The following is a 22859-nucleotide window of genomic DNA, read 5'->3' as shown; positions in this document are numbered from 1 at the left end:
TATGTTTTAAAGGTACTTTTGCATTAACTAATGGTTTATTTTTCTTCCCTAGTTTTTCTTTTTGAAGTTTCAAAATTTAAAGTGACACTTATCTTACTAACCCTAGGAATGCCAACCAAAAAGTAGCTTCTACCAATGGTTAACTAATTTGGGATGGGTACTAATTAATAGTTAATTTAACAGTAGTTTTACCCTCTTTTATTGTCAGCAGTTTCGGTAGCAGTAGGTCTCAGTAATAGTTTGAGTCCAACTACAGAAGTTGGAAACTTTCTGTGGATAACAAGCAAAATGTTATGCCTAGAGGGCAATGGGCATGCAAGAATGCAAGCTTCAAGGATAGTATAAGAAAATATAAAATATATAAATAAATCTATCTTATCTCATTAACTTAAGCTTTTGGGACAGGTGGTAATTTTAATATGGTATCAGAGTAGAGGTTCTGAGTTCTGAGTAGATTTATTTATATATTTTATATTTTCTTACGGATAGGTGCATTGCTAGCTATTGACTTCCAAGAAAGATAAGGTTACGCAGTTCTATTCAGTTGTCGCCACATAATTAATCACATGCATAATATATCTGTCCAGTTTCACACTTGTTCTTGCCTTCTTGATTTTTCTCAAATGGGACCCATTTACCAACTCGAGATTCCTTATTAAAATTGTTTTTTTTTGGGAAGTGGTGCAACCCTTTGGAATCAAGTTTCTCAAGTTGCTTTCAGGTATCGGAGTAGATAATGCTCGTAAAAACTGCTCGGATTTGATTGGCATCGTGGCATTATGCTGGATGATATAAAAATTATGCGGATATTTTAACATTTCGGACATAGTCCATTCGCATAAGGGATATATATAAACAAGCTCGTCACATATAAGCTGTGACTGTTATAGTGATACTTTTAAGATCACAACACAACAGTCCTTTGATTGCTCAATACGGTTATCATAAATAATTAATGGCAAAACTTATATTGACCATTCATGAATACATTTATAATGAATTCTTTAAAACATAAGCAATTTCTTGAAGTGCAAAATTTCCATAATGGTATTTCTTTGTGGTTTATACGTCTTTATATGAATAAAAAACACCAGCACCAAAAAAGAATCCTTCTTTCTGAGCGCAAGGAATTCATTTTTGAAACAAATAATTTATGGATGGATACTCTAAAATATCCATGAACGGATATAAACCAGGTCTTTGGTGAAGAGCCCAGAGCAACGTAGATCCGGTCTACATCCTTTTCATGGTACATGTTGGATCATGTCCATAACAATGCTAATATATATCAACAAAAAAGACTTCTTTTATACTCCAAAACGATCATTGACAATACCAAGCACATTGGCTAATAATCTGACTTGGTTGGTGCCCTACTTTCCCATGATGTGATAACTGTGATATCACCGGGTTTTGAACATGATCCCTAGCTAGCTACCGTTGTAGCTTAGGACCATATACGCGGGGTATGATGCATGGTAAGAGCTGATGCGTGCATGCAGGTGCAAAATGCGGATATTAGTTTGACGTGGATGCCAGGGTGGTTGAATTTTGAGCTATCAGGCCCAAAATGATTTGTTTTAAGTAACCAAGATATGTAACTTTCACAAGCTGGGGTGAAAGTGGACTAGAGCTGCAAATCATCTGGGCTGGTCTTCGACATGCGCGGTAGGTGCTGTAGGCCAGCTCGATCATTCTGGTGGGCGATTCGGCCACGGTTATCAGGTGGATTCAGGAGGGAGCGAGGGGTGAGAGCACGGACCATTCCCTGATCCAGGACATAGGGATGATGATGAGAAATGGGATGGCCTTTTAGGCCAAGCATATATTTAGAGAAGCCAATGGGGCGGCCGGCTGGGTGGCTATCTATGTGGCCCACCACTCAGGTACATCCTCTAGTTAGGAGAGGGGGAGCTGCCCCAGGCACTCCACGAGCTGGTGTTTTTTGATTTTATTGGGTGTATTTGTACACGTATTATATGAAAAACCCGCCAAAGCGAAAAAAAAAAGTAGACTAGATATCTAAATTTATTTTTGTATCCGAATTCATATAAATATAAATACAAATTTGAGTATTTGACTAATATCCATATATATATTTATTTTCTATGAAAGAAAAATATATTCGGATATGTATAGACAACTATCTTATATGTTTTTGAATATCCTGTTCTGTCTATAATCCTATTTAATTTTAAATAGTATTTATAAACAAAAATAAATGATCATAAAGTTTGATTATTTGGTTTTTATCTATTTTTATATCCATACTTTTCAATATATGACATCTATTTATGTTCGTTTAAAACAAATATAGATACGATTTTTTTGCGCAGCTAATTAATACTCGCATTCATATCTATATATATTCGTTAAATATAAATAAATATAAATTTGAATATACTAGCATCGAACCTGCATTATTCTAACAGTTAACTCAGCTCTGCGTGCTAAGTTCTTTTTAAGTGCTCGGGTCCTCCATGATCCTTACCTTGTGGGTTCCTCCTCGGCTGAGTGGGTCATTTGCCTGCATATTGTGCGGCGATGGAGCAATGACTTGCTTGGGTCAAACACTGAGGCACTTGCATCATTAGGTCATGGGTCGGTTCAGCATGGAGTGACATGGTGCAACATTGGGAACCACATGATGCACCATCAGGGGTCTTACATTGGTCTTGCCTACATCATCATGTGGCCCACCAATCACGATGCACTCGAAGCACAACCCACTCATAGAGAAGGCCACACTGCGCACGCTACTCTCGTGATAATAACAAACAATAGAGTGAAATACTTTTATCATGATGAAGAACACTGCGATCCAATTAATTAGGAGCTCAAAATATAATAGCAGGACTTCGTACGGATGATGGCTAAAAATGCTCGATGACCTAATTTCCCCGTGCCCACAATCACGAGAGATAGTGCTTCCTTCCCTGCTGTGTAAAATACGCCCATGCTTTGGCAAAGTGTAAATAATTAGATTTAGACTCTTAGCCTGTAAAGACTTCAGAACGTAAATATAGAGAACATGTGAGGGTCCATGCAAGCATATATTTAGTTTCATATCGTCTATATATTAAATAGCTTTTGAGTATTTATATAAGATTAAAAATTTTAAATAATATTTTCTGACTAGCCTTTTGAAGTGAGATCGTGGATTGTAAGCCTACTCTATCGCACGTGTCACTAGCCACGTGGTGATTGGTCCATTCAACATGGAGTCGAGAGGTGCAACAGTCGTACCGATATGATGGGCTTCATGGGTCTTGCATTGCTCTTGCTTTACATCACGCGGCCCCCAAATATAATGCACTCAAAAGCACAACCCACTCGTAAAGAAAGGCCACATCGCGCACGCTACTCTCGTGACAATCACAAACGATCGAGCGAAATGCTTTTGTTATGATGAAAAACACTGGGATCCAATTAATTTGAAGCTCAAAAAATAAAAAATGGGACTTTGCACGGATAATGACTAAAATGTTCAATGACCTAATTTTTCGATGACTATAATCATGAGAGATAAAGCCCCTTCCATGTACTTCTGTTTGTAAACAAGCCTATGCTTTGGCATGCCGTAGATAGTTGGATTTAGACTTTTAGATCGGCGAGGATGCCAGGACTTAAATAGAAAGATCATGTGAGAATTCATGTCAGTTTCCATATTGACTATACATTAACTAGATCTAAAGAATATAAATAGCATCTTCTTGCTAGCTTTTTTTAATGAGATCCTGGATTGTAACAGTATAGCTTCCTTCCTAGCAGATGGTCATTTGCCTACACATCATACAGTGATAGAACCAACATAATGACCCGCCGAGATCGGTCCATTCAACATAAAGTTGCAAGGTGCAACAATGGGAACGACATGATGACCTCCATGGTCTTGCAATGCTCTTGCCTTTGACATCTTGTGGCCCACCGATCACAGCACACTCAAAGCACAACCCACTTCGTGACAATAATAAACAATGAGTGAAATACTTTTATCATGACGAAGAACACTAGGATCCAACTAATTAGGAGTTCAAAAAAATAAAAATGGGACTTTATACTGATGGCTAAAATGTTCGATGACTTGCAGTCCTGCGTGCAATAAGCGAATGCTTTGGCACAATTTATGCCGCTCAGGGCTCGTTTGGTTTGCAGAAAAAGAAGGAGAAAAAGTGTGGTCAACGGGAAAGTAATGAGATGCCTTTTGTTTGGTTAGAGTTTTTAAAGAAAAAAGATGGGAAAGTTGTATTCACATGGAAATATGATTTCCACATTTCATGTAAAAGTCTTTTCCATGAGAAAATGAGAAAGTTACTTTCCCATAAGATGGGAATCACTCGATTTTTATTTTTTTCCAAAAAGTCCCTTCAGCATTAAAGAGAAGACCTAATTTTTATTAAAGGTATAATAGAAATTACGCATAACTTTTTTAGAAAAGTGGATGGTCAACCAAACATAAGCACTCTGTAAATACTGTTATTTTTCCATGTTTAACAAAACATGCCAATAGTATATTCTCAAGCATTTTCTTTGTAAAATTTTTTTTCCTAAAAATTATATTTTTAGAAGAAAAAAAAAGCTTCCAATGAAGCAAACGAGCCCTCAGTGTAACCGCAGGGAAGAAATGCCTCCGTTATTGGCCGACAATGATGAGCAGAAGCACGGAGAGCTTGCTGGTTCCTTGACCGAGTTCTCTCGAAGGAGTCTCCGACGAATTATTGGAACCTCTTGTTCCGCTTGTGGGCTTTGAGGAGCCAGCCGCCGGCGACTTTTCTTCTGACCATTGCGACCTCATAAAAAATCCCACTCTCCGCTGTCACTTCCACATCCAATTGGCATTGAAGTGAAAGAAGCTAGTGGCACAAAAAAGAAGCCTTGGAGAGGAGCTTTTCTTTTTCAGCCAAACATATACGCATCATAATTGTAAGGGCCCGTGGTACGTTGTCTTATATAAACCAGAATAGATCTAGAATATTTTTACTGTATCAAAAAATATAAATAATATTTTTTAATAAAATTTTAGATTATTATAAATAGTATCAGAATGGATTTTGCTCATGGTATATATGAAATAGAAAACACTACAGCACGAGCTTATTAGGACCGATCATGAGATGATCATAATATTTATGGTTAGCTTTACTTAGATTTGAATATTTAGTCTCGTATCAGTCATATATTGGATAGATCTTGAATACTTATATAAAGTCAAGAAATATGAGGTTTTGCATTGTTACAACAATAAACATAAAAAAACTTTTGATAAATTTAATCAGCGACAGAACAATTAGTCCCTGCCGCTGCCGCCACCACCATTTCATGTAGTACCATCACAACTTGACTAAGAGGAAGATTCAGGAATCATATTTTGGAGCTGATTTATCTTGGCATCACTCATAATTCATTTCATCCTCTTTGTTGTAAGAAAGCTCAGCAAAGGGTTTTCCCAGCCTGTAAATATATTTTAGTGATACTTTCAACTTTTTAATATATGGGAACATACAAATACACTTTTAGAAACAAAGAATTTGAATTTATTAACTATACAAATTACTCAACCAACAAAGCTTGGAAAGAGATAGAATTGGTTAACTAAGATATACTTAACTATACTTTATCATTAAATATAGGGAAATCACCTAAGAAACAACACTTCATAGAAGAAAAAAAAAGAAAAAGCTAAGATATGTTTGGTATCGTTGCCATTTTCTTTTTTAAAAAATTAGAATAAAAAATTCTATTTTTATTTTTATCAAATTTCTATAACAAAAAATATGTTTGGTTCATTTTTTTTAATAACAAAGGCCCGCAACATATCTAGGGGCAAAGAAGAGGGAGGAGGGATAGGCCGACAACATGGCTAGAGACGAGAAAGAGAGGGAAGGGATGGAGTCAACAATGTGATTGGGAATAAGGGAGAACTCGACATCGGGTAGAGAGGTGGCTAAGGGAGCAGTAGAGGGACGAGGCAAGTAATGTTGTTGGAGCTGAGAGGTGAGGCGGTTGTTGAGGCCCAGAAAGCCGGTGTGGTCAGACAAGGCGACAAGGCCAAGAGTGAGGTTGGGTGGAGGACGAGAGGTTGGGAAGAGAGGGGTGAAAATCCATATTTTGAAAACAAAATAGAAATAAAAATTTTTTACTTCTACTTTTTTTCAAAAATAATGGAAGTTGTTAAAAAAACAAAAAAATGGAAGTTGTTAAAAAAACAAAATAACCCAATATATTTTTTGCATTGAATTCTATATTTATATTATAAAAAACAAACAGGGCCTAAGCAACATGGCGTTTTTGTTTTTGAGTTTCTAAAGCTTTTTTGTTTTTGTTTAAGTGCTATAATGTATCCCCTAAAAATTCCCTATAGATGTTCATACCAAGGTCGGGGTTGCATAATCTTTTAGGAGCTATAATTCCTTTCTCGTCACCCTGATAAAAGAGAAACTTAATGACAATTTCGGTGTTACGTTGATAGACCTTTGAGCTTAACTCTAGAACGAACTGTCTAAATTACATTTCTGCTTCATCATTCTTGTCAATGCATGTAGACCGACCCGAAGCTCAACTGCAACTTGAACCACTTCAATTTATAGTTGACAAATTATGTTCTTCGAGAATTGCGGTGGGAAAAGCCCACCCTTTGATTTCAAACATGCATGGAACCTCTCCCGGAAGAATTGCCAAGGAGACCAGAAGTGCCAACCAGCTGACAGAATCTCGTAGCCAATTTGTCTTCAGCTTTTAAGGGGCCTACACCGTGTGGCTAGCTACTTTATCTCTGGTTTACTCAAAGCATACCGAGTTCATTTCCTTCTCCTGGATCGACCTGACTCGGCTGGAGGATTGGGTCTAGAAGAAGGCATCTCCAAATAAGAAAGGCCTGCTCATAAAATCCAATAAGGTCATTATCCGACTCCAGTACATACTTATCATTCAAGTAGCCTTTTGCTTCTTTTATCATGGCATGAACATATATCCCATCTATGCTGAATCAGTCTTATGAATCTCACATCCCCATTAATCTCTGTCTGAAGGCTGTAAGTGCTCCAAAGAGCTTCTTTAGTTGATTCTCACAACCTCCAACCAAATCTTGCCTAGAAAAGCCGAGCATGGAAGTACCTTGGGTCTTGGAGACTCACGATCCAATCATGCACTTGATCCCGTAGCCATCAACTTTTTATCATCCCGTAGTCATGACACCAGGGAGTGTTGTTCCTTTAAGGTGCATAATGGGGGTCGGTGGAGACCATCCTGGCGCTGTGGATGAAGAGTGGAGAAGCACGGAATAAACCGCATGGATTTTTGCCACCCAGTCACCGATGTGGGCTCTCCCATTTGATTTTGGAGGGCGCTGTAAGTGTCTTACGACTTTCACAATATAGATTTGGCATGGCATTGAATGCGAAAAAATCTTTAGAACACTCCCTCAGGGGAAATTGGCAGATACCATCCTATTGTTGTTCCTGAAAATTTACAGTTCATGACATTAGTTAATATGCGTTATTCTGAACATTCGATTGAATGAAAAAGGATACAAACCAAATGATTGAAATGTGGTTTAATGCAGAAGATATCTAATGTACTCAATCCTTGCAAGTGAATATCACTTTCGAAAGACTCGCGTCCATTATTTATTGCTGCTACACTAGAACAACCACTCTAGATTTAAAGAGATTTTGTCATGCATCTGATGCTCAATTGCAGGAACCTTCTACATCCGCTTCAAAAATCTAAAATCGTCTGCACCTACTTAAAATGTTTTTAAAATATCTACCTTCCTGCACCGATGCTTGCTCCCAATTCCCTCAACTACAATCCAATGCTTTACCAACTCAATATTTCTAATATAGCAGTATTTATGTTACAATTCCGACCACATTTGAACATCACATACGAGAGAATATTAAACCAAGTACTTCCCCTGCATATACTAATCTTTCCAGTAAGGCTCAATCCATCCAAACAGTGATTTTAGCAACTGCTAGCTACTCAGTCTTCATCAGCATATCCCTTTCTTTGCAAGGGATCTGACCAGCAGCTCCAACTTGTCCAAGGCGTTTGCAAATCACCTAGCTTGCACTGCAATTACAAACATTAGCTCAATTTCCTGCACTAAACTGATCTTTAACTCTTTGATTACTCGATGCTCACTACAAATCCAAGATAAACCAAATTGTGAACTAACATCACGCAGACCTTGGCATAGGAAGACAACCTCAGCCACACCGACAGTCTGATATTACTACTCTGCAGCAAGGGAACTCCGATAGGACAGCTGATGCAGCATTGAGCCATCCTTGGCATGCCATCTGATACATCTTATGAAAGACACTTAAATATTATTTTTCTAAATCCAACCAATATTAAGGAAAGGCATGCCATGTCAGCTGATGCTTATCCCATAAAGTGATCTGCTTACAGCAAATCAGTTCATAACTTCTATATAAATGAACAATGGCTATTAAAAACCAATATTGTGCATCTTAAAATTACAACAAACCCAATATTGCAATCCAGCATGTGTATCAGACGGCGGCATCTTCACATGCAAACAAACACAGCAACGCAAATGCTCACCATGCTAGCTGAAGAACTAATTACAGGGTAAGCCAATCAAGGGCCGCCACCTAACTAATCCCCCCCAAAATAATGTGGAAAAAAAGAAAAAAGGTTGGAGAGCATCAGCTTTCAATGACAAACAAACAAGACCTCTGGCTGTCATTTCACTCACCACCCAGGTTTAGAGAACCATCCTTCATTAGCCTGACACTGAGACTGTTGAATCTTCCTCTTGAGTAATGTCGTGATGCCTTCCTCCAATCTGTTCCGGTTTTCATCATTGCCACAAATTCATCGTAGCTTATTCTTCCGTCCTACAAACGTACAAGCAATTGAAGCTTGTGAGCGATGGAGAAAGAAGATAGTGGTTTCAGCAACTAGTCAAGAATTACCTTGTCAGTGTCAACTTCTAGTAAGATATCATTTGCCACATCCGTGCTGTCAGCAGCTCCAGCTCCATCCTCCACCAAGGCCTCCTGAAGCTCTTCTGGCTCAATGTAGCCATTCCCATCCTTATCAAAGTATGAGAAGGCTCTGTGGAGATGCTCGTCATTTGCCATTCTCTGTAAATGAAGAGACACTGCAACAAACTCCCCATAGTCTAGCTTTCCTTTTCCATTGGTATCTGCCTATTCACACAAACTCGATCAGTCAGAAGCTGTGGCTCTCTGTTTCTAAGCATATTTTAGATACAGAAGAGGATAGGCATCCATAAAACATCAGCCGATTAGTGATCAGAATCTGCAGTTCCCTATTCTCTTCCGAGCAAGAAGCATTTTTTATATGCGAGCAAAAAGAATCCACCAAACCCAGGAAGATAGCATTATCAATACACTATGAAGTACAATAACTAATAGCATTGTCTATAGCGCAGATATTGAGGGTATGCTTGGAAGCAGGTAAATCATGATATATCATAACTCCACATGATTTTTGAAATTACAAGTCATGATTTTCAGGTGTTTAATCGCGCAAATTAAATCACTATTCTTTCTTAACTCTTAAAGTCATAAAATCATGATTTTGAGAATTTCTACTTTGTGTAGAGTTTTCCAAATTCAAATCTCCCATTGTCATCTTACATTTTTTTTTCCATTTTTGAAACTTCTCTTTACAACAACCAAACGCCTTCTAAAAACATTGTCTTTTAAACCACAAAAATTTCAAACTTGGGAAAGAATAAAATCATGATTTTTAAATAAACAACCTTCAAATGCTGGCTGACTATGATGCAATAGAAAAATTTTCAGTAATCTTAAAAAATCTCATATGACCATATGATTACAGGAAGTGTTACTCTGCACAAATCATGTCAAAATATCATGAATCTGTCGAAACAATTCAATACATGTCCCAGGGATTTCGGACTGATTTGGAATGAAATGGATGAAGAATCAATCATAAGAAGATAATCTGAGAGAAACAGACAGAAGGTTCATGTTATTTAGAATGGCAATCCATCTTAGTGTCCGTCCGCCGCAACATCTATACGAAGGATTATGTATGGAAAATATTAAAACTGTACTTTCTAGTAGTATCACTACTGTTTTTTTTTGGTAGTTTTCATTGTTGTTGGAACTATGAGGCATGGTTCAGCAACCACCCCTCTGACACAGAAGCTTTAAAATAAATTCATGAATTAGTCCTTTTGATTTGTACATCAATCAAAGCAATATAAATTTTTACATAAAATTATTAAAAAGTATAGGACACAAACTAATGAATAATTTAATAATTTAAATTCCAAAATTCCTGGAAGGAAAAAGCAGCTATAACAGTTGGTGATGAAAGATGATCTTGCTGACCCACCTGATGCAGTCTAGAAGCATGGTATCCATATAACAAAAGTCTCCTACATAGAAAAATTAGTATATTTTGAATTATGGGAAAAATGAGACAATATAATTAGGTTTTGCAGGGATTTTTTTTTCCAAAACCTTTACCAAGAATTATCTCGGTGTCAGCGAGTGAAATTGCTCAGAGGATATAATTCACATCACTTTTGCAGTTCAGCTAAATGGTCTCGACAAAGTCATGCTGCAAGAGAAAAATAATACTGTATATAAAGTATAATTACAAGGGCAAGGACTACTAAGTTCCTACGTCCATCTCGCCAGAACTCTCCTCACTGCCTGACAATATATCTCTGCAATGCCTTATACTTTTTGACAAGATTCTCCAGTTCATTCCCAGTTCCAGACTTCCAGGTGTGCATTTAAACGTAGCTAGGCCTCTAAATGATTATGGTGGGTAACTGGTGACCCAGCCATGTAGAAGATATTGGTGGGCTATAAGGTAGGGCCATGGTGGAGCAAGTTTAGGGTCAAATAATCTAGTAGAAACAAGAAATGCAAGGTTCCATGTCGATACATTTCAATCAGATTCACTTTATACCAGCCAGAAATGACCAACTAGTCTAACGTCTTCAGTTGATTGTCCCCAGAAAATATTTTAGTCCCTAGATTTACTGACACAATTCCTGAACCCAAATTCTTCTAGAGGTGCAGCAAAAAGTCTCTTGAATGCTACCTCATATCTATATTGTACATTAGGCATTTGGGGGGAAAAGTGAAAATGAACAAGTTTCCCAACTAAACCAACCTAGTAAGGGCTATTAATTTTCCTAACTAAGGAAAAGAGCAGAAGATCACTAGCATTGCCTTGACATGTGATGAAAGCAATTGGATGGAGAAGGGAGTTTATTGTATTGGCAATGAATTTGCTAGGGATATCTCTTCATGCTATGGAAGTAGATGATCCTTTACAATTGCCCAGCTTAGTGAATAATTTGGTTTCCCAAATGATTTAAATAGGTTAAGTGAAATCGTCTTAATGAATTTGTGGAATGACAAAATTAAGAGAAGATCATGACCCCAATCAGTTGCCGGCCTAATGGAGGAATATATCAATGAAATTAGACATTTTAATTTGTGTCTGATCAATTTGAATTAAACTGGTAGTGCCATCTAGAGTTGAAAAAATCCAAGGTTCCAAAGTTGTTAGTTGATCATTAATCTGAATCCAATAATGTCATTTCCTAATAAATCACTGGAATTGAAAACAGGTTGAACACTGGATAAGTTGTTGATCTATTGACTGGAAAGCAGTGGAATTGAATGCATACTTCAAAACAACAGAAGCTATTACATTCACTGAAAGAACGACCCCTCAAGTTTGTTATGAGAAAGACAGTGCGTTGGAAGGATACAAGCAATTGGCCCATTCACATTTGACCATCTAGTGCAATGTCCAATATGTGAATGTTTATAATATTAGTTCCAATTGAATGCATGCAAATCACCAAGTTGGTTGTTGTTTGGAAACTTGCAGAATGTTTTGGGTGTCGCTACAGTTAGTTAGTAACCATAAGAAAGATTTGTGGTGCCTCCATATAAGAACTTGGCCTACATCAGCTTGATGGAGAACGGTCACCTTATCCATCTCCTATAACATCCTAAGTGTTTGCTCCAAAGTACGCCACCTGCCATTCATGAAGCTACTATTTTGCAATAACTAGGCACAAATATTTCATAGAACACAAACTTTTTTAATGCCTGGTCTGCTCCATTTCACTTAAACCTTAAAATACATGCTACCTTAATATGCAGAAATAATATAACAAAATCAACGTAGTTCAGATATAGATAATTCTACTAAACAGAAAAGAGAAGGCCTCCCTTCTTGATGGACCTTCCCCCCAATCCATGCCGAGAGAGAGAGAGAGAGAGAGTAATTTAAAAACATCAAGTTTTTTCCTTTCATTTGCATTTGATAGACATAGCTAAATTAAAATTTAGCAACAAATGCAAGTAAAGTACCCTTACAGCTTCAATAAGCGTCTGCACTTCAGACTCCACAAGATGGGAACCAAATTTTGCAAGTCCATTTTTCAGTTCCTCATATGAAACGACGCCATCATTATCAGTGTCCATCATCTTAAACATATCTTTTATGTCTTCAACTTCTTCAATAGACAAATGATCTGCAATGACCTAATCAACAAAAATCCATTAATGATATAGAGATGTTTAAATCAATCTAAAAACAAAAGACAAGGAGCGGAAAAGGCATAAATTATTAGGGCCAACAGTCAAAACGCCAACTAACCCTTAAAGCTCTCCTTTTAAATCTATTCATCCTTGAAAACTGTTTGAGCCTCGACTTGACAGCATCTCCAAGAGGAACATTCGGAGCTTTTTTAGCATTTTGAAGCCATGGATGTTCTGCAAGAAAGAAAAGAACATATGACAATGGTTCAATCTAATTAGTGGTATGAAAAGTAAAAGAGAAGGTGGTCTCTAATAGTTGATTACATCTTCATCCGATAAGCCTGCCTTGTATGGAAAGTAAACTTCTTTTTATATTGCAGCTGGATGCTTGGTCATATGCCTACTATATCCTAACACCCTATGTAATAAAAGGTAAAAGGTGCACATCCTATATATAACCATGTGGCCTCATAGTCCCAGTGTGTCCCTCTTCTCTAGTCTCTGTCCTATCTATATTTCTCTAATGACTATTTTTCCTCCATCCTTAGGTAGTTTTGCATGATCTGACATACCTGCTGACATAACTAGATGGGATAATGATTGTAAATCTAAAGACACCTAGCACAAGGATTTTTATTAACTAAAACCTCTAATAATGGGGTAAGAAAATATAAAACTACTAATGTTCAAGGAAAAAAGACCGAGCTTATACAAGAACAAAATCAAGAATGCAAGAGGAAAGACAACTAAAGATGAATTTCTGCAATTATTATAATAGCAATAACTATGTGCGCCAATCTATCCAGCAACTGGTATGCAACAAGTAGTCCGATTAATCACATTTTTATCAATCAACCCAGAAACACAGGTTAGTAAGACGAAAACTTAGATCATTTATAGTAGACATAAACTTAGCTAGGCTCAGTCAAATATTAGGTTAAAGCAAGTTTGGCAAGTTAAATCAAGAAGTGGCGTACAGTCCTTTCCAAAATTCCAGAGGATTTAACAATGAAATTCCCATTTTGATCATTCAACCCTTATGGTAGCAGTGGAAGTGGTACATGGTCAGATATTTATACAATGACCAGATCTAAACAGATATGGGGAGCATGCATTGTCATGTAAACATAAATCATGGAGATCCAAGACATTTTTTAAAATCTTAATTACTAATTGAATAATAACAACATTCCATAACATATTCCAAGGAGGTGGACAACAATGTAATATGATCAGCATCCAAGTAGATGGGCCGAGACCATACTATAGAAATCATTTTTGATAGAAGGGTTACATAATGTACATAAGGGGAAAGAAAATAGTATGAATGTAGAAATGCCAATACAAGCATATGGCTGTACAAAGTTAAAAGCATTATATTGACGTGATTTTTACAAAATCAACTGCCTCAGAATACTATAATTTTATCAATAAAATGAAACAGATTCTAATGGAAACACTAAATACAGAAGACTAATGAGATCAAAGTAGTAAAAAAAGCTCAGTACATCCAACTAAATTGCCAATAAAGAAAAAGGAGAGCAGGGAATAATTAGGCCTTGTTCTGAAAAGTAAAAGTTCTGTAAAACTTCTATAAAAAGAAACCATGACCAGCTTAAGTAGATGACCTCATCTTTCCACTTGGGTAGAGAAGCATGAGTTGATATAATGGAAGAAAACTACTCCTTTCAAACGAAAAAACATGCATGGTATGCAAATTCAAAGGAAGCATTTGACCAAACAATATTAAATTTCAACACTTTCATTTTATATTAATGTCCCTGAAAATTGTTTTGGACACAGAAGAATCACTAAATTTTGAAGAGCTAGATGACTTTCGGATACTAAGAATGCCTAAACACTTCTCTTTCTTCTTGCTATGATAAAAACCCAATATACAACTCCAAAAAGTAACCTTTCCACTATCCCAATATCTATTATATAATATGATAGGTAATAAAATAATCATGAAATGTATTTACATGAACAGTGACCAGCAGTTTTATCATGGGAGTATAAAACTGTTAGTTGAAAAAATTCACATCTTGAAAAGTTTGCAACAAGAATTTTATCCTTGATGGAAAAGTCCAATGAAATATTTAACTAAAACATTGTCAGACTTCTAGTTCCTAAATTCTATCTTCGAGAAATGAATTGTAAATATCTAAAAGGGCTACAACATTTCTAAATCCAGTTAAAATATACTCTAGCAAGTACAAGTGAACTCTAAAAAAGTTACATGCTCACTATAAAGAGAACTGATTGTAACATCCCCCCACTTGAAATCATCTCCCACCACACATTAATCCAGTCCCATAACTGTTGGAACAGACCAAATCAAATCATTAACCAATATTTACAGAGAAATAGGATCTAGAAAAGCTTCGACAAGATCAATCTAGGTCACAGTACCAACTAGCTCAAGCATTCAACAGAGAAATCCAAGTAATTAAGGTTTACAAAGCTCTCATTTTTAGTTCTCATTTTCCCTGTATGCAGTCTTAAAAATCATTTACGGCACATAGGCAGCCAAAAAACCATACTGCACTTATACAGGCTGATGCCTATGCAAATGGCATTCAGAAAACTGTAATGTTCATAAGCATATAAAGTAACTGAAAAAATAAATCATAACAAGATAAAGGAAAACGGTAAATTAAGGAAACACTATTACATTTGCTTGAGGACTTGTCTTAGCGTCCTGCATGTTAGCTAGTAAGAGAACAAGTTTTCTGACAAACTGTGTGATAAAACTAATTATATACCCAAAAGAATATGCTTAACAATTTAGGCCACTTAATGAAACAAGGAGCTCTGATGAAGAATCGATGCAAAGTTGGATATGAATAACTAATCAAGATTACAGAAACTTGGAAGGTGCAACCAATTGAGGCGGACAGGCACCAATGCTAAACATATGTGAGGCGGGGGAGGGTTTGGATGGGTTGGTGGGAAGGGAGGGGGCAAAGCAGGAGGGCAATGCTTTGCCCACCTAACACCCTAACTTGCACAAAAATAAAGCCCATTGGATGTTGAAAGCAGCATAAGCATATGCTGGCTGCTTAGATCCTTGGTATGCCATCAGTTTAAGTAAAGGATCCGTGTAGGCAGTCAAGCCCTAAGCAAGGCACAGCAGGTGTCCATCTAAGCATAGGCATCTGCTTTCTGAGGTATTGTTTATAGTCCAGCAACTAAGACTTGAACAGTTGATCTTATTATGTTACACTGAAAAATAATCCCCCTAAAAACTGAATTTAATTCATCTCCTAATCTGAGTGTGTGTCTATACATACACATATATAAACTGGTTGTTCAAATTGGACATCAATTGTCACATGATCAATGTAGAATTAAAAAAGAGGTTCAATCGTTAAGAGTCCAACAAAGAAAGGTAAATCGGGATGGTCCAACAAAGAAAGGTAAACTGGGATTACTGCTATTACAGATAGATCCAAAAAGGAGAGGCCGAAAGATAGGAAAATACAACCAGAATTCAAATAGATATCGTAATATTCGAAAGAATCCATATTGCCCGAGAAAGTATATCACAAAATCATCGACTGGACATGATTATTACGGATGAAACTAAGTCAATATTGGTTTGGCATAGGGAGAAAAAAATGAGATCTAAGAAAGAGAAAGGAGAAGAGGGAGATGGGCAGACTTCCAACTTCGAACAGAGGATAAATAAAGATCATTATTTAGCAACATCTGGATTATCACTGTTTCATTAAAATTAAGGGAAAAAGCTGTGAGGTTAGCAACAATGATAGATCATGAACCTTGCAAGTTGCAACCAGGAGCAATGTTCGTGATTTTTTTGAGAAAGAAATTGGGCAGAGCCCAATCCATTCATTAAGATAATGAAAGAATATTCATAAAGTTTTGAACCTCTTTACAATGATATTACATATACTTCATTCTGTCATCCCTAAATTAGTCATTAAGGAAATATAAGGCACTACATTCCATTGGTTCAAGTAAATTCCAAGTGTGAACAGATGTTGAGCATTTGAACATTAAAACTTCTAACAAGACTTAAAATTATTGCCAGGAATTAAATGATCAACAGGAAAAAGAAACCAAATCAAGACTAGTAAACCATGAACATGAAGACTACTAGTGGACTAACTAAATTCATTCAACAAACAAGCAACATAATTTCAGTACGCGAGTCTGCAAAAGAACAAGATATAACATACCTAGAACTTGCTTTGCTGTTAGTCTAACTTTTGGGTCAGGTTCCAACATCTGCCGGACCAGATTCTTAGCATTTTCTGAAACATTTGGCCATGGTTCACGCTTAAAATCTATAAGCCCCCGAAGAATGGCTTGTGCAACCCCTTGTTCAGTTTCTGCAATTTTAACATATATTCTTCATCAGAAAATGGTAATTTTACATATTGAAATAAATCTAAAATTAACAAACCCTAGTTAAGAAAGTTCTAGCAGGGAAGAAGGGATATGCCTTTCCAGCAGAATCGCAGGAATGAAGGACTGGATTTCAAGATAGAGGAGGATAGATTCCATTAGCCAAAAAGAAAGAAAGAAAGAAAGAAAACCTTACCAGCCCAAAATGGGGGAACTCCACATAATAGTATGTAGAGAATTACTCCTGCACTCCATATATCTATCTCCGGCCCATAATTCCGCTTCAAAACTTCAGGAGCCATGTAGTATGGACTTCCGACAATCTCAGAGAACGTTTCTCCTAGAATGCCGAAGGGCTAATATTAGCAGCCACACCAGAACAATGTTAAAATCAAGAACATTAGAAATGAAATCCCCAATATTCGACAATTTACTGGTTTAAAGGATAAATCAGTTGGTGCTCAAAGTTTTCATGAATGAACTCTAACGATTTCAATATTGATTCTTGACTTTTGCAAAACCATCCTTAAGAAATAATGCATAACCATGCAAAGAGTTATCGACAAATACAGTACAGAAAAGACAACAAGTAAAAAAAGGGCAAAGCAATGGGTATTGCTCCATGATTAAGGTGCACAAGACTGCTGCACACTTGACAGGTACCAGTTTCCTGTTGAACTGGCATGGGAGCAAGAGTGAAATTCAGACATATATCAAGATGCGACTCTGCAAGACAAAAAATGTTAGATTATAGAGGGCACTGAGATTCTTTTTTAAATTACTTTAACAAAAGTTATTTTCAGTATCAAGTACATAGAGCCTGTCACAAGCTTTGATAAAATAGGTGATACTTCATGTTAGATCAATAACCAATAGTAAAAGAAGCTCAACCCATGAAATGAATTCTAACTTGATGTTTGTTAGTAGTAGGGCATTGCCTACAAACAAGGACAACTATACCATGGTGAATGTTGTTACAAATGGTATAGTGTCAGTTAAATACGACAAGGATAAAATTCAATGTTAAATTGGAATTGTAAAGAAAAATTTGTAAGGATAAAGGTTATAAAAGTTAAGTGAAAAATTTTCTGTAGTACTCCAATCAAGATTTGTCGTACCCGTCAGTAGCGAACTATACCGGATGTACCATACTGTACAAGTACCGAACTAGTACGCGGTCTTATACCATACCGACACTCGGTACCATACTACGTATCGATACTGTAATAAGATGGTACCGATACGGAATCCAGTACCGAAAAGGTGTATCTTGACTCCAATCGAAATTGATAGCTTTGTGGCATCACAATATGATCCATTTTGCCATACCAAATTTATTTTACAAAACAAAAATTCAGGAACAAAATGAAGTTGTACCAGATATAATTAAGTAGGGTGGCTGAAGTGGAGAGGTGCCTCTAAGGTATAGTGTGACTATTGCATGCCAAAGCAATTTAAGAATATAAAGACATGCTTCATAGTAACAACACCAGGATGTTGCCGAGCTCAGCTGCTCAAAATGTTGACCAATAGATTGAGTCCTATCACAAAACATGATTGTAAGAGAGATGAGAATGCCAAAAATACTTGATGCAAAACTAAGAAGAATATGATAATAATTAATAAATGAGAATGCTTGGGGATATACGTAAGTTGAAATGGTTAAGGATCAAATAATGAAAAACTAACTTTGATGTTATTCGTGAATGTAGCCCGAAGGTATGAGACCACATAAGAATAGTTGCTCATTTTTATGTCCAAGGGCTAAAAAAAGGGAGTGGGAGTTAAGATAATATGAGCAGGAGTTGTAAGAGAGGATTATAAGAACAACTAGTAGTGGCATCGGAGATGGTCCTTAATAGGAGCAATTACTGAGACATGATTCATCAAGTTGATCCCAAATAGTTGGACCAACGCTTCAACACTCATGGTTTATGGTCATAAATTATTTTGGTAGTTTTAACATAGACTCTTATTCGAATGAAAAGAGATCATTTTTAAAAAAATAAAGTAAAGCAAATATTAGCATTAAGCCATCAACATTGTATCTTGACTCAAGTTAAACTACAGTATCACATTATTAAAATAATCTTGACTCATGGTTAAGGCTGTAAATTATTTTGGTAGTTTTAAAAAAGACTCTTATTTGAATTAAAATAAATCATTTTTTAAAAATTTAAATAAAGCAAATATTAGTATTAAGCCATCAACATCATATCTTGACTCAAGTTAAACTACAATGTCACATTATCAAACTAATTTCTTCTTAATACTGGAACCTTGTCAATATAAGTTGGTAAAAAAGGAAAAGAAAAGCACAAAAGAGACATTGTGTTCAGCTTTGTGAACTTTACAATTCGCAAGCAGCCAATGCCAGACAAATCAGGCTTCTTCCTCCTTCCGCTTTCATCTTCATCCTCTTTATTATGCACCAGACTCACCAAAAATAGCAAATTTGGTTTCATAGCTTGTTTCAATCTCTGTTTCTCTTCGAGTATGCGTTCAATTACCACAGCTAAGCATATTTAATCTCATTGCAGGAATTACTATAGCGGCAATTGCTTCCATTACTAAGTAAACGTCCTAATTAGGCAGGAATTATCTCCATCATATTGATAACATATTCGAAAATTAGGCCTTTGGAAGGAAAATTACCATAATTCATCGAAAAATATCCACAATTTCGGCAAGCCCAAACAGATCAAGCGGAAAAGGAAAGCAAAAAGAAATCCCGCCCTACTCACCAGGCTTGAAGAATATCGACAACCCAAAATCGATCGCCTTCAATGGCGAGTTCTCCTTCTTGTTGGAGAAAAGGAAGTTCTCCGGCTTGAGGTCCCGGTGGATCACCCCATGCCGGTGGCAGAGCTGGACGACCTCGACGATGGTCCGGGTGACGGTGGCGGCGGCCCGCTCGGTGTAATGCCCCCGCGCCACGATGCGGTCGAAAAGCTCCCCGCCCTCGCACAACTCCATCACCAAATGCACCGCATTCTCGTCCTCGCACGCCTCCCTCAAGCTCACGATGCTGGGGTTTCTGGGGAGGTGGCGCATGATCGCGACCTCCCGCCGGACGTCCTCGACGTCGACGGCCGTCCGGAGCTTCCGCTTCGAGATCGACTTGCAGGCAAGAAGCTCCTTTGTGTCCCGCTCCATACAGAGATAGGTGACCCCGAACTCCCCCCGCCCGAGCTCGCAGTCGAGGAGGTACTTCTCCTCGACGCCGCCAGCGAGGATGGCGTCGCAGGCGCCGCCGGTGAGGACAGTCGGCCGCTTGGGGTGTCCGCCAGCGCCGGCGTTGTAGTGGTGGTTCTTGGCAGCGGCGCCGGAACCTTGGTGGTGGTGGTTGGCGGCGGCGGCGGTGAAGTGGGACTTGACGTCCTCCCGGGCGACGGCGGCCGGCGAGCGGCAGCAGTTTCCCATGTCGTCGCGGCGATCCGGCGAGCCCCCCCACCCCCTCCGCTTCTTGGAGCCGAGGCCGTAAACCCTAGGGGCAGGCCATTAGGAGATTCACATCCTGGGCGAGAGAAAACCTAGACGCCCCAACCGAGCAATCCTTCATGAATTGAAGGCTAATTCTCTGCGCTGGATTTACGCCTTTAGGGAGAGAAAGGGGAAGGTGCGGGGTCAGCTTTGGAATGGAGGGTGAGGCCGAGACTTTTGTCGGGTAACTCACTGAAAAGAACAACGGAACGGAACGAACGGGGCCTCGGTAGCTCCGCAACCTATAAGGCTTCATTCACATTGGAAGTGCAAACTCTGGTAACTCGAGTTTTCTCGACTTTCCCCTCCCACTGTACAAAGACGAGGGAAGGAAGGAGGGGAGGCGATCGAAGCTATCGCGCCCAGCAATGGATGGGGTCGGGGATGAGGGGTTTGCTTTTAAATCTGGTATTGATGATGAGAGGAGCGGTTGGGTGAGGGAACTGGGGAGCTTGGAGAAGTGGCATGGGGATCAAGGGATGGAGATGTGTATCGTGTAGTATAATTCTGGGAAAGGGGGGAACTGCGGAGGTGTTACGCGGGGGAGCCCACATTGCAGCTCGACGGTTGCGTCGAACTTGTTTCCGCTTTCGTCGAGGTGCGTCCTATTTTACTTTTTCTTTCCTTCTTTATCTAAGGATTTATGGGAAACCTTTATTATTTCGTCGAGGTGTGTCCTATTTATCTAAGGCAAAACCTAAGGATGTTGTTGTTTTTTTTTTTTTCCGCTTAAAGTGAAGGAGAAGAGGGAGAAAGAAACAAGCCCAACCCCACATAGCAGTCTCTATTGGGCCTCTATCCCGCCAGGAGAATGTTTGATGCGGGCAAAAATGATCGTATGTTGGGTACTCCGGCCGGTTTTACTCATACAATCCCCACCCGTGGGCCCGGCTCGGTTACCCCTCTAAGCTCCGGCACGAATACCACATGTGAGTACGTCACACCTGGCACCACCGAGGCTACTAGTAGAACGATACGCCCTTCCAGACCTCGTGTCGAAGCAGGAGCATTCGGTCTCCACAATTTAATCGACGTCCGTATGTTTCGAACTCGGAACCTAAACGGCATTTGCTAAAATTTAAAAACAAAATTTTTATTTCTATTTTTTTAAATTTCTAATGAAGAAACATGATTTGTATTTAGGTTTTTAGAAATAATAGAACTAAACAAACAAATGAGTTCAAAAATGAACGCAACGAAAAAAAGGCACATGAGGACATGCTCAACCCCGGAGAAGCCGGCAACTCTTGCACGGGGATGGTCGGAGAAGGTGCGGATGGTGGTGGGGGAGGAGCAAGAGAGCGAAAGACTAGCAATGGTGGAGAGGAGAATGCAGAAATTGAAGAGGTTAGCATTTGATTCTTCAGGACGGAGTTGGTAAAAGAAGCCAAATAGACGGAAAGTTGGAGTTGAGATGTTGGAGTAGCACAAAGAAAGTATGCATAAAATCTCTAAAAAAAATTAAAAATAAAAAGTCTTTACTTCTATTCTTTCAAATATAATGAATGTGACTCAAGAAAATACAAACAGGGCAGCTAAATATTTTTTTTTCCCCACCAGATCTGCTATTTCTGTGTAACAAAAGAGGAAAACAAAAACATAGCAGCTATTGGAATCACCTTCATCCTTTCACAAGTGTGATAAAAAAATATTGCTCTCGACAAAAGTGATAAAAAATACTACAAGTTAATTATATTATACATGTAACTTGTAAGCCTAGTCCATATCTTTGGATTGGGCCAAATGCAGCGATCGGTAGCTTGAAAATTAACCCTAGGTCCAGCTAAACCAAAGGCTCAAATTTGGCCAGCCCACGCTTGACTCGTACTCAAGTGGACCAGCCTATGCTTAGGGTTTAGAGCTTTCCTTGTCTGGTGAAAAATTTGTTATGCTGGTGAACTGCTTACCTAGCACCTAATCCTTATTGGTTTCCATGTAGATTCTTATTGTCTATGGTGATTAGTATTTGGACTATGTCCTATCTGTAGCTCTTTCAACCCTTAGCAGAAAGATTTAAACCTAGATTATGTAACAAGACAAGAAAAGAATGCAAAAGGCATAAAGATTAAGTCCCTAACAAAAAGGCTTAATTATACTTCCATTACAGCTCTAATTGATCAATTTTTTAATATAAAACTCATTCAAAATCTATATTATCTTGTTTAGTCGGTAACTTGTATGTTTTGTTGCTCGAGAAACATTTAAAGCTCTTGAAAATTATCCTGCCGGCCACCATTAACTCCTACATGACTCAGAGAGAGATCAGTTCTCAAGCTTCTTGGTTCTTGCTAGAATACCGAATAGGCGTACTGGATCGACCATGAAACAAACAATAATGAACATTGGACAAAGAAACAACTTTTATTAGATTGTAGCAGGATGTATAGGAGAAGAGGTGGTGTCGCACATGAGTTCCGATATCATGATGGATGTTGTTGATCCATCCATGGTCCCAATCAAGTG

General features: G+C 38.1%; 1 protein-coding gene across 2 annotated transcripts; it reads right to left on the bottom strand.

The window, feature by feature from the left end:
- Positions 1 to 8388: 8388 nt before the first annotated feature.
- Positions 8389 to 20884, bottom strand: LOC103718118 (calcium-dependent protein kinase 3-like). 2 transcript variants are annotated; one of them, XM_008806792.4, is made up of 7 exons: positions 19658 to 20884; positions 17110 to 17253; positions 16745 to 16897; positions 12661 to 12776; positions 12372 to 12545; positions 8946 to 9182; positions 8389 to 8867 (listed from the first exon to the last, which is right to left on the bottom strand). In XM_008806792.4, exons 1-7 carry the CDS (start codon positions 20334 to 20336, stop codon positions 8718 to 8720), a joined length of 1653 nt encoding a protein of 550 aa, XP_008805014.1. In that variant the 5' UTR covers positions 20337 to 20884; the 3' UTR covers positions 8389 to 8717. The 2 variants fall into 2 exon arrangements, with proteins under 2 accessions (XP_008805014.1, XP_008805015.1); XM_008806793.3 differs by having other exon boundaries at positions 12378 to 12545; positions 19658 to 20336.
- Positions 20885 to 22859: the final 1975 nt, after the last annotated feature.

The sequence above is a fragment of the Phoenix dactylifera genome, chromosome 12 (genome assembly GCF_009389715.1).
Source record: "Phoenix dactylifera cultivar Barhee BC4 chromosome 12, palm_55x_up_171113_PBpolish2nd_filt_p, whole genome shotgun sequence".
NCBI lineage: Eukaryota > Viridiplantae > Streptophyta > Magnoliopsida > Arecales > Arecaceae > Phoenix > Phoenix dactylifera.
This window is presented reverse-complemented; position numbering and strand designations above follow the sequence as displayed.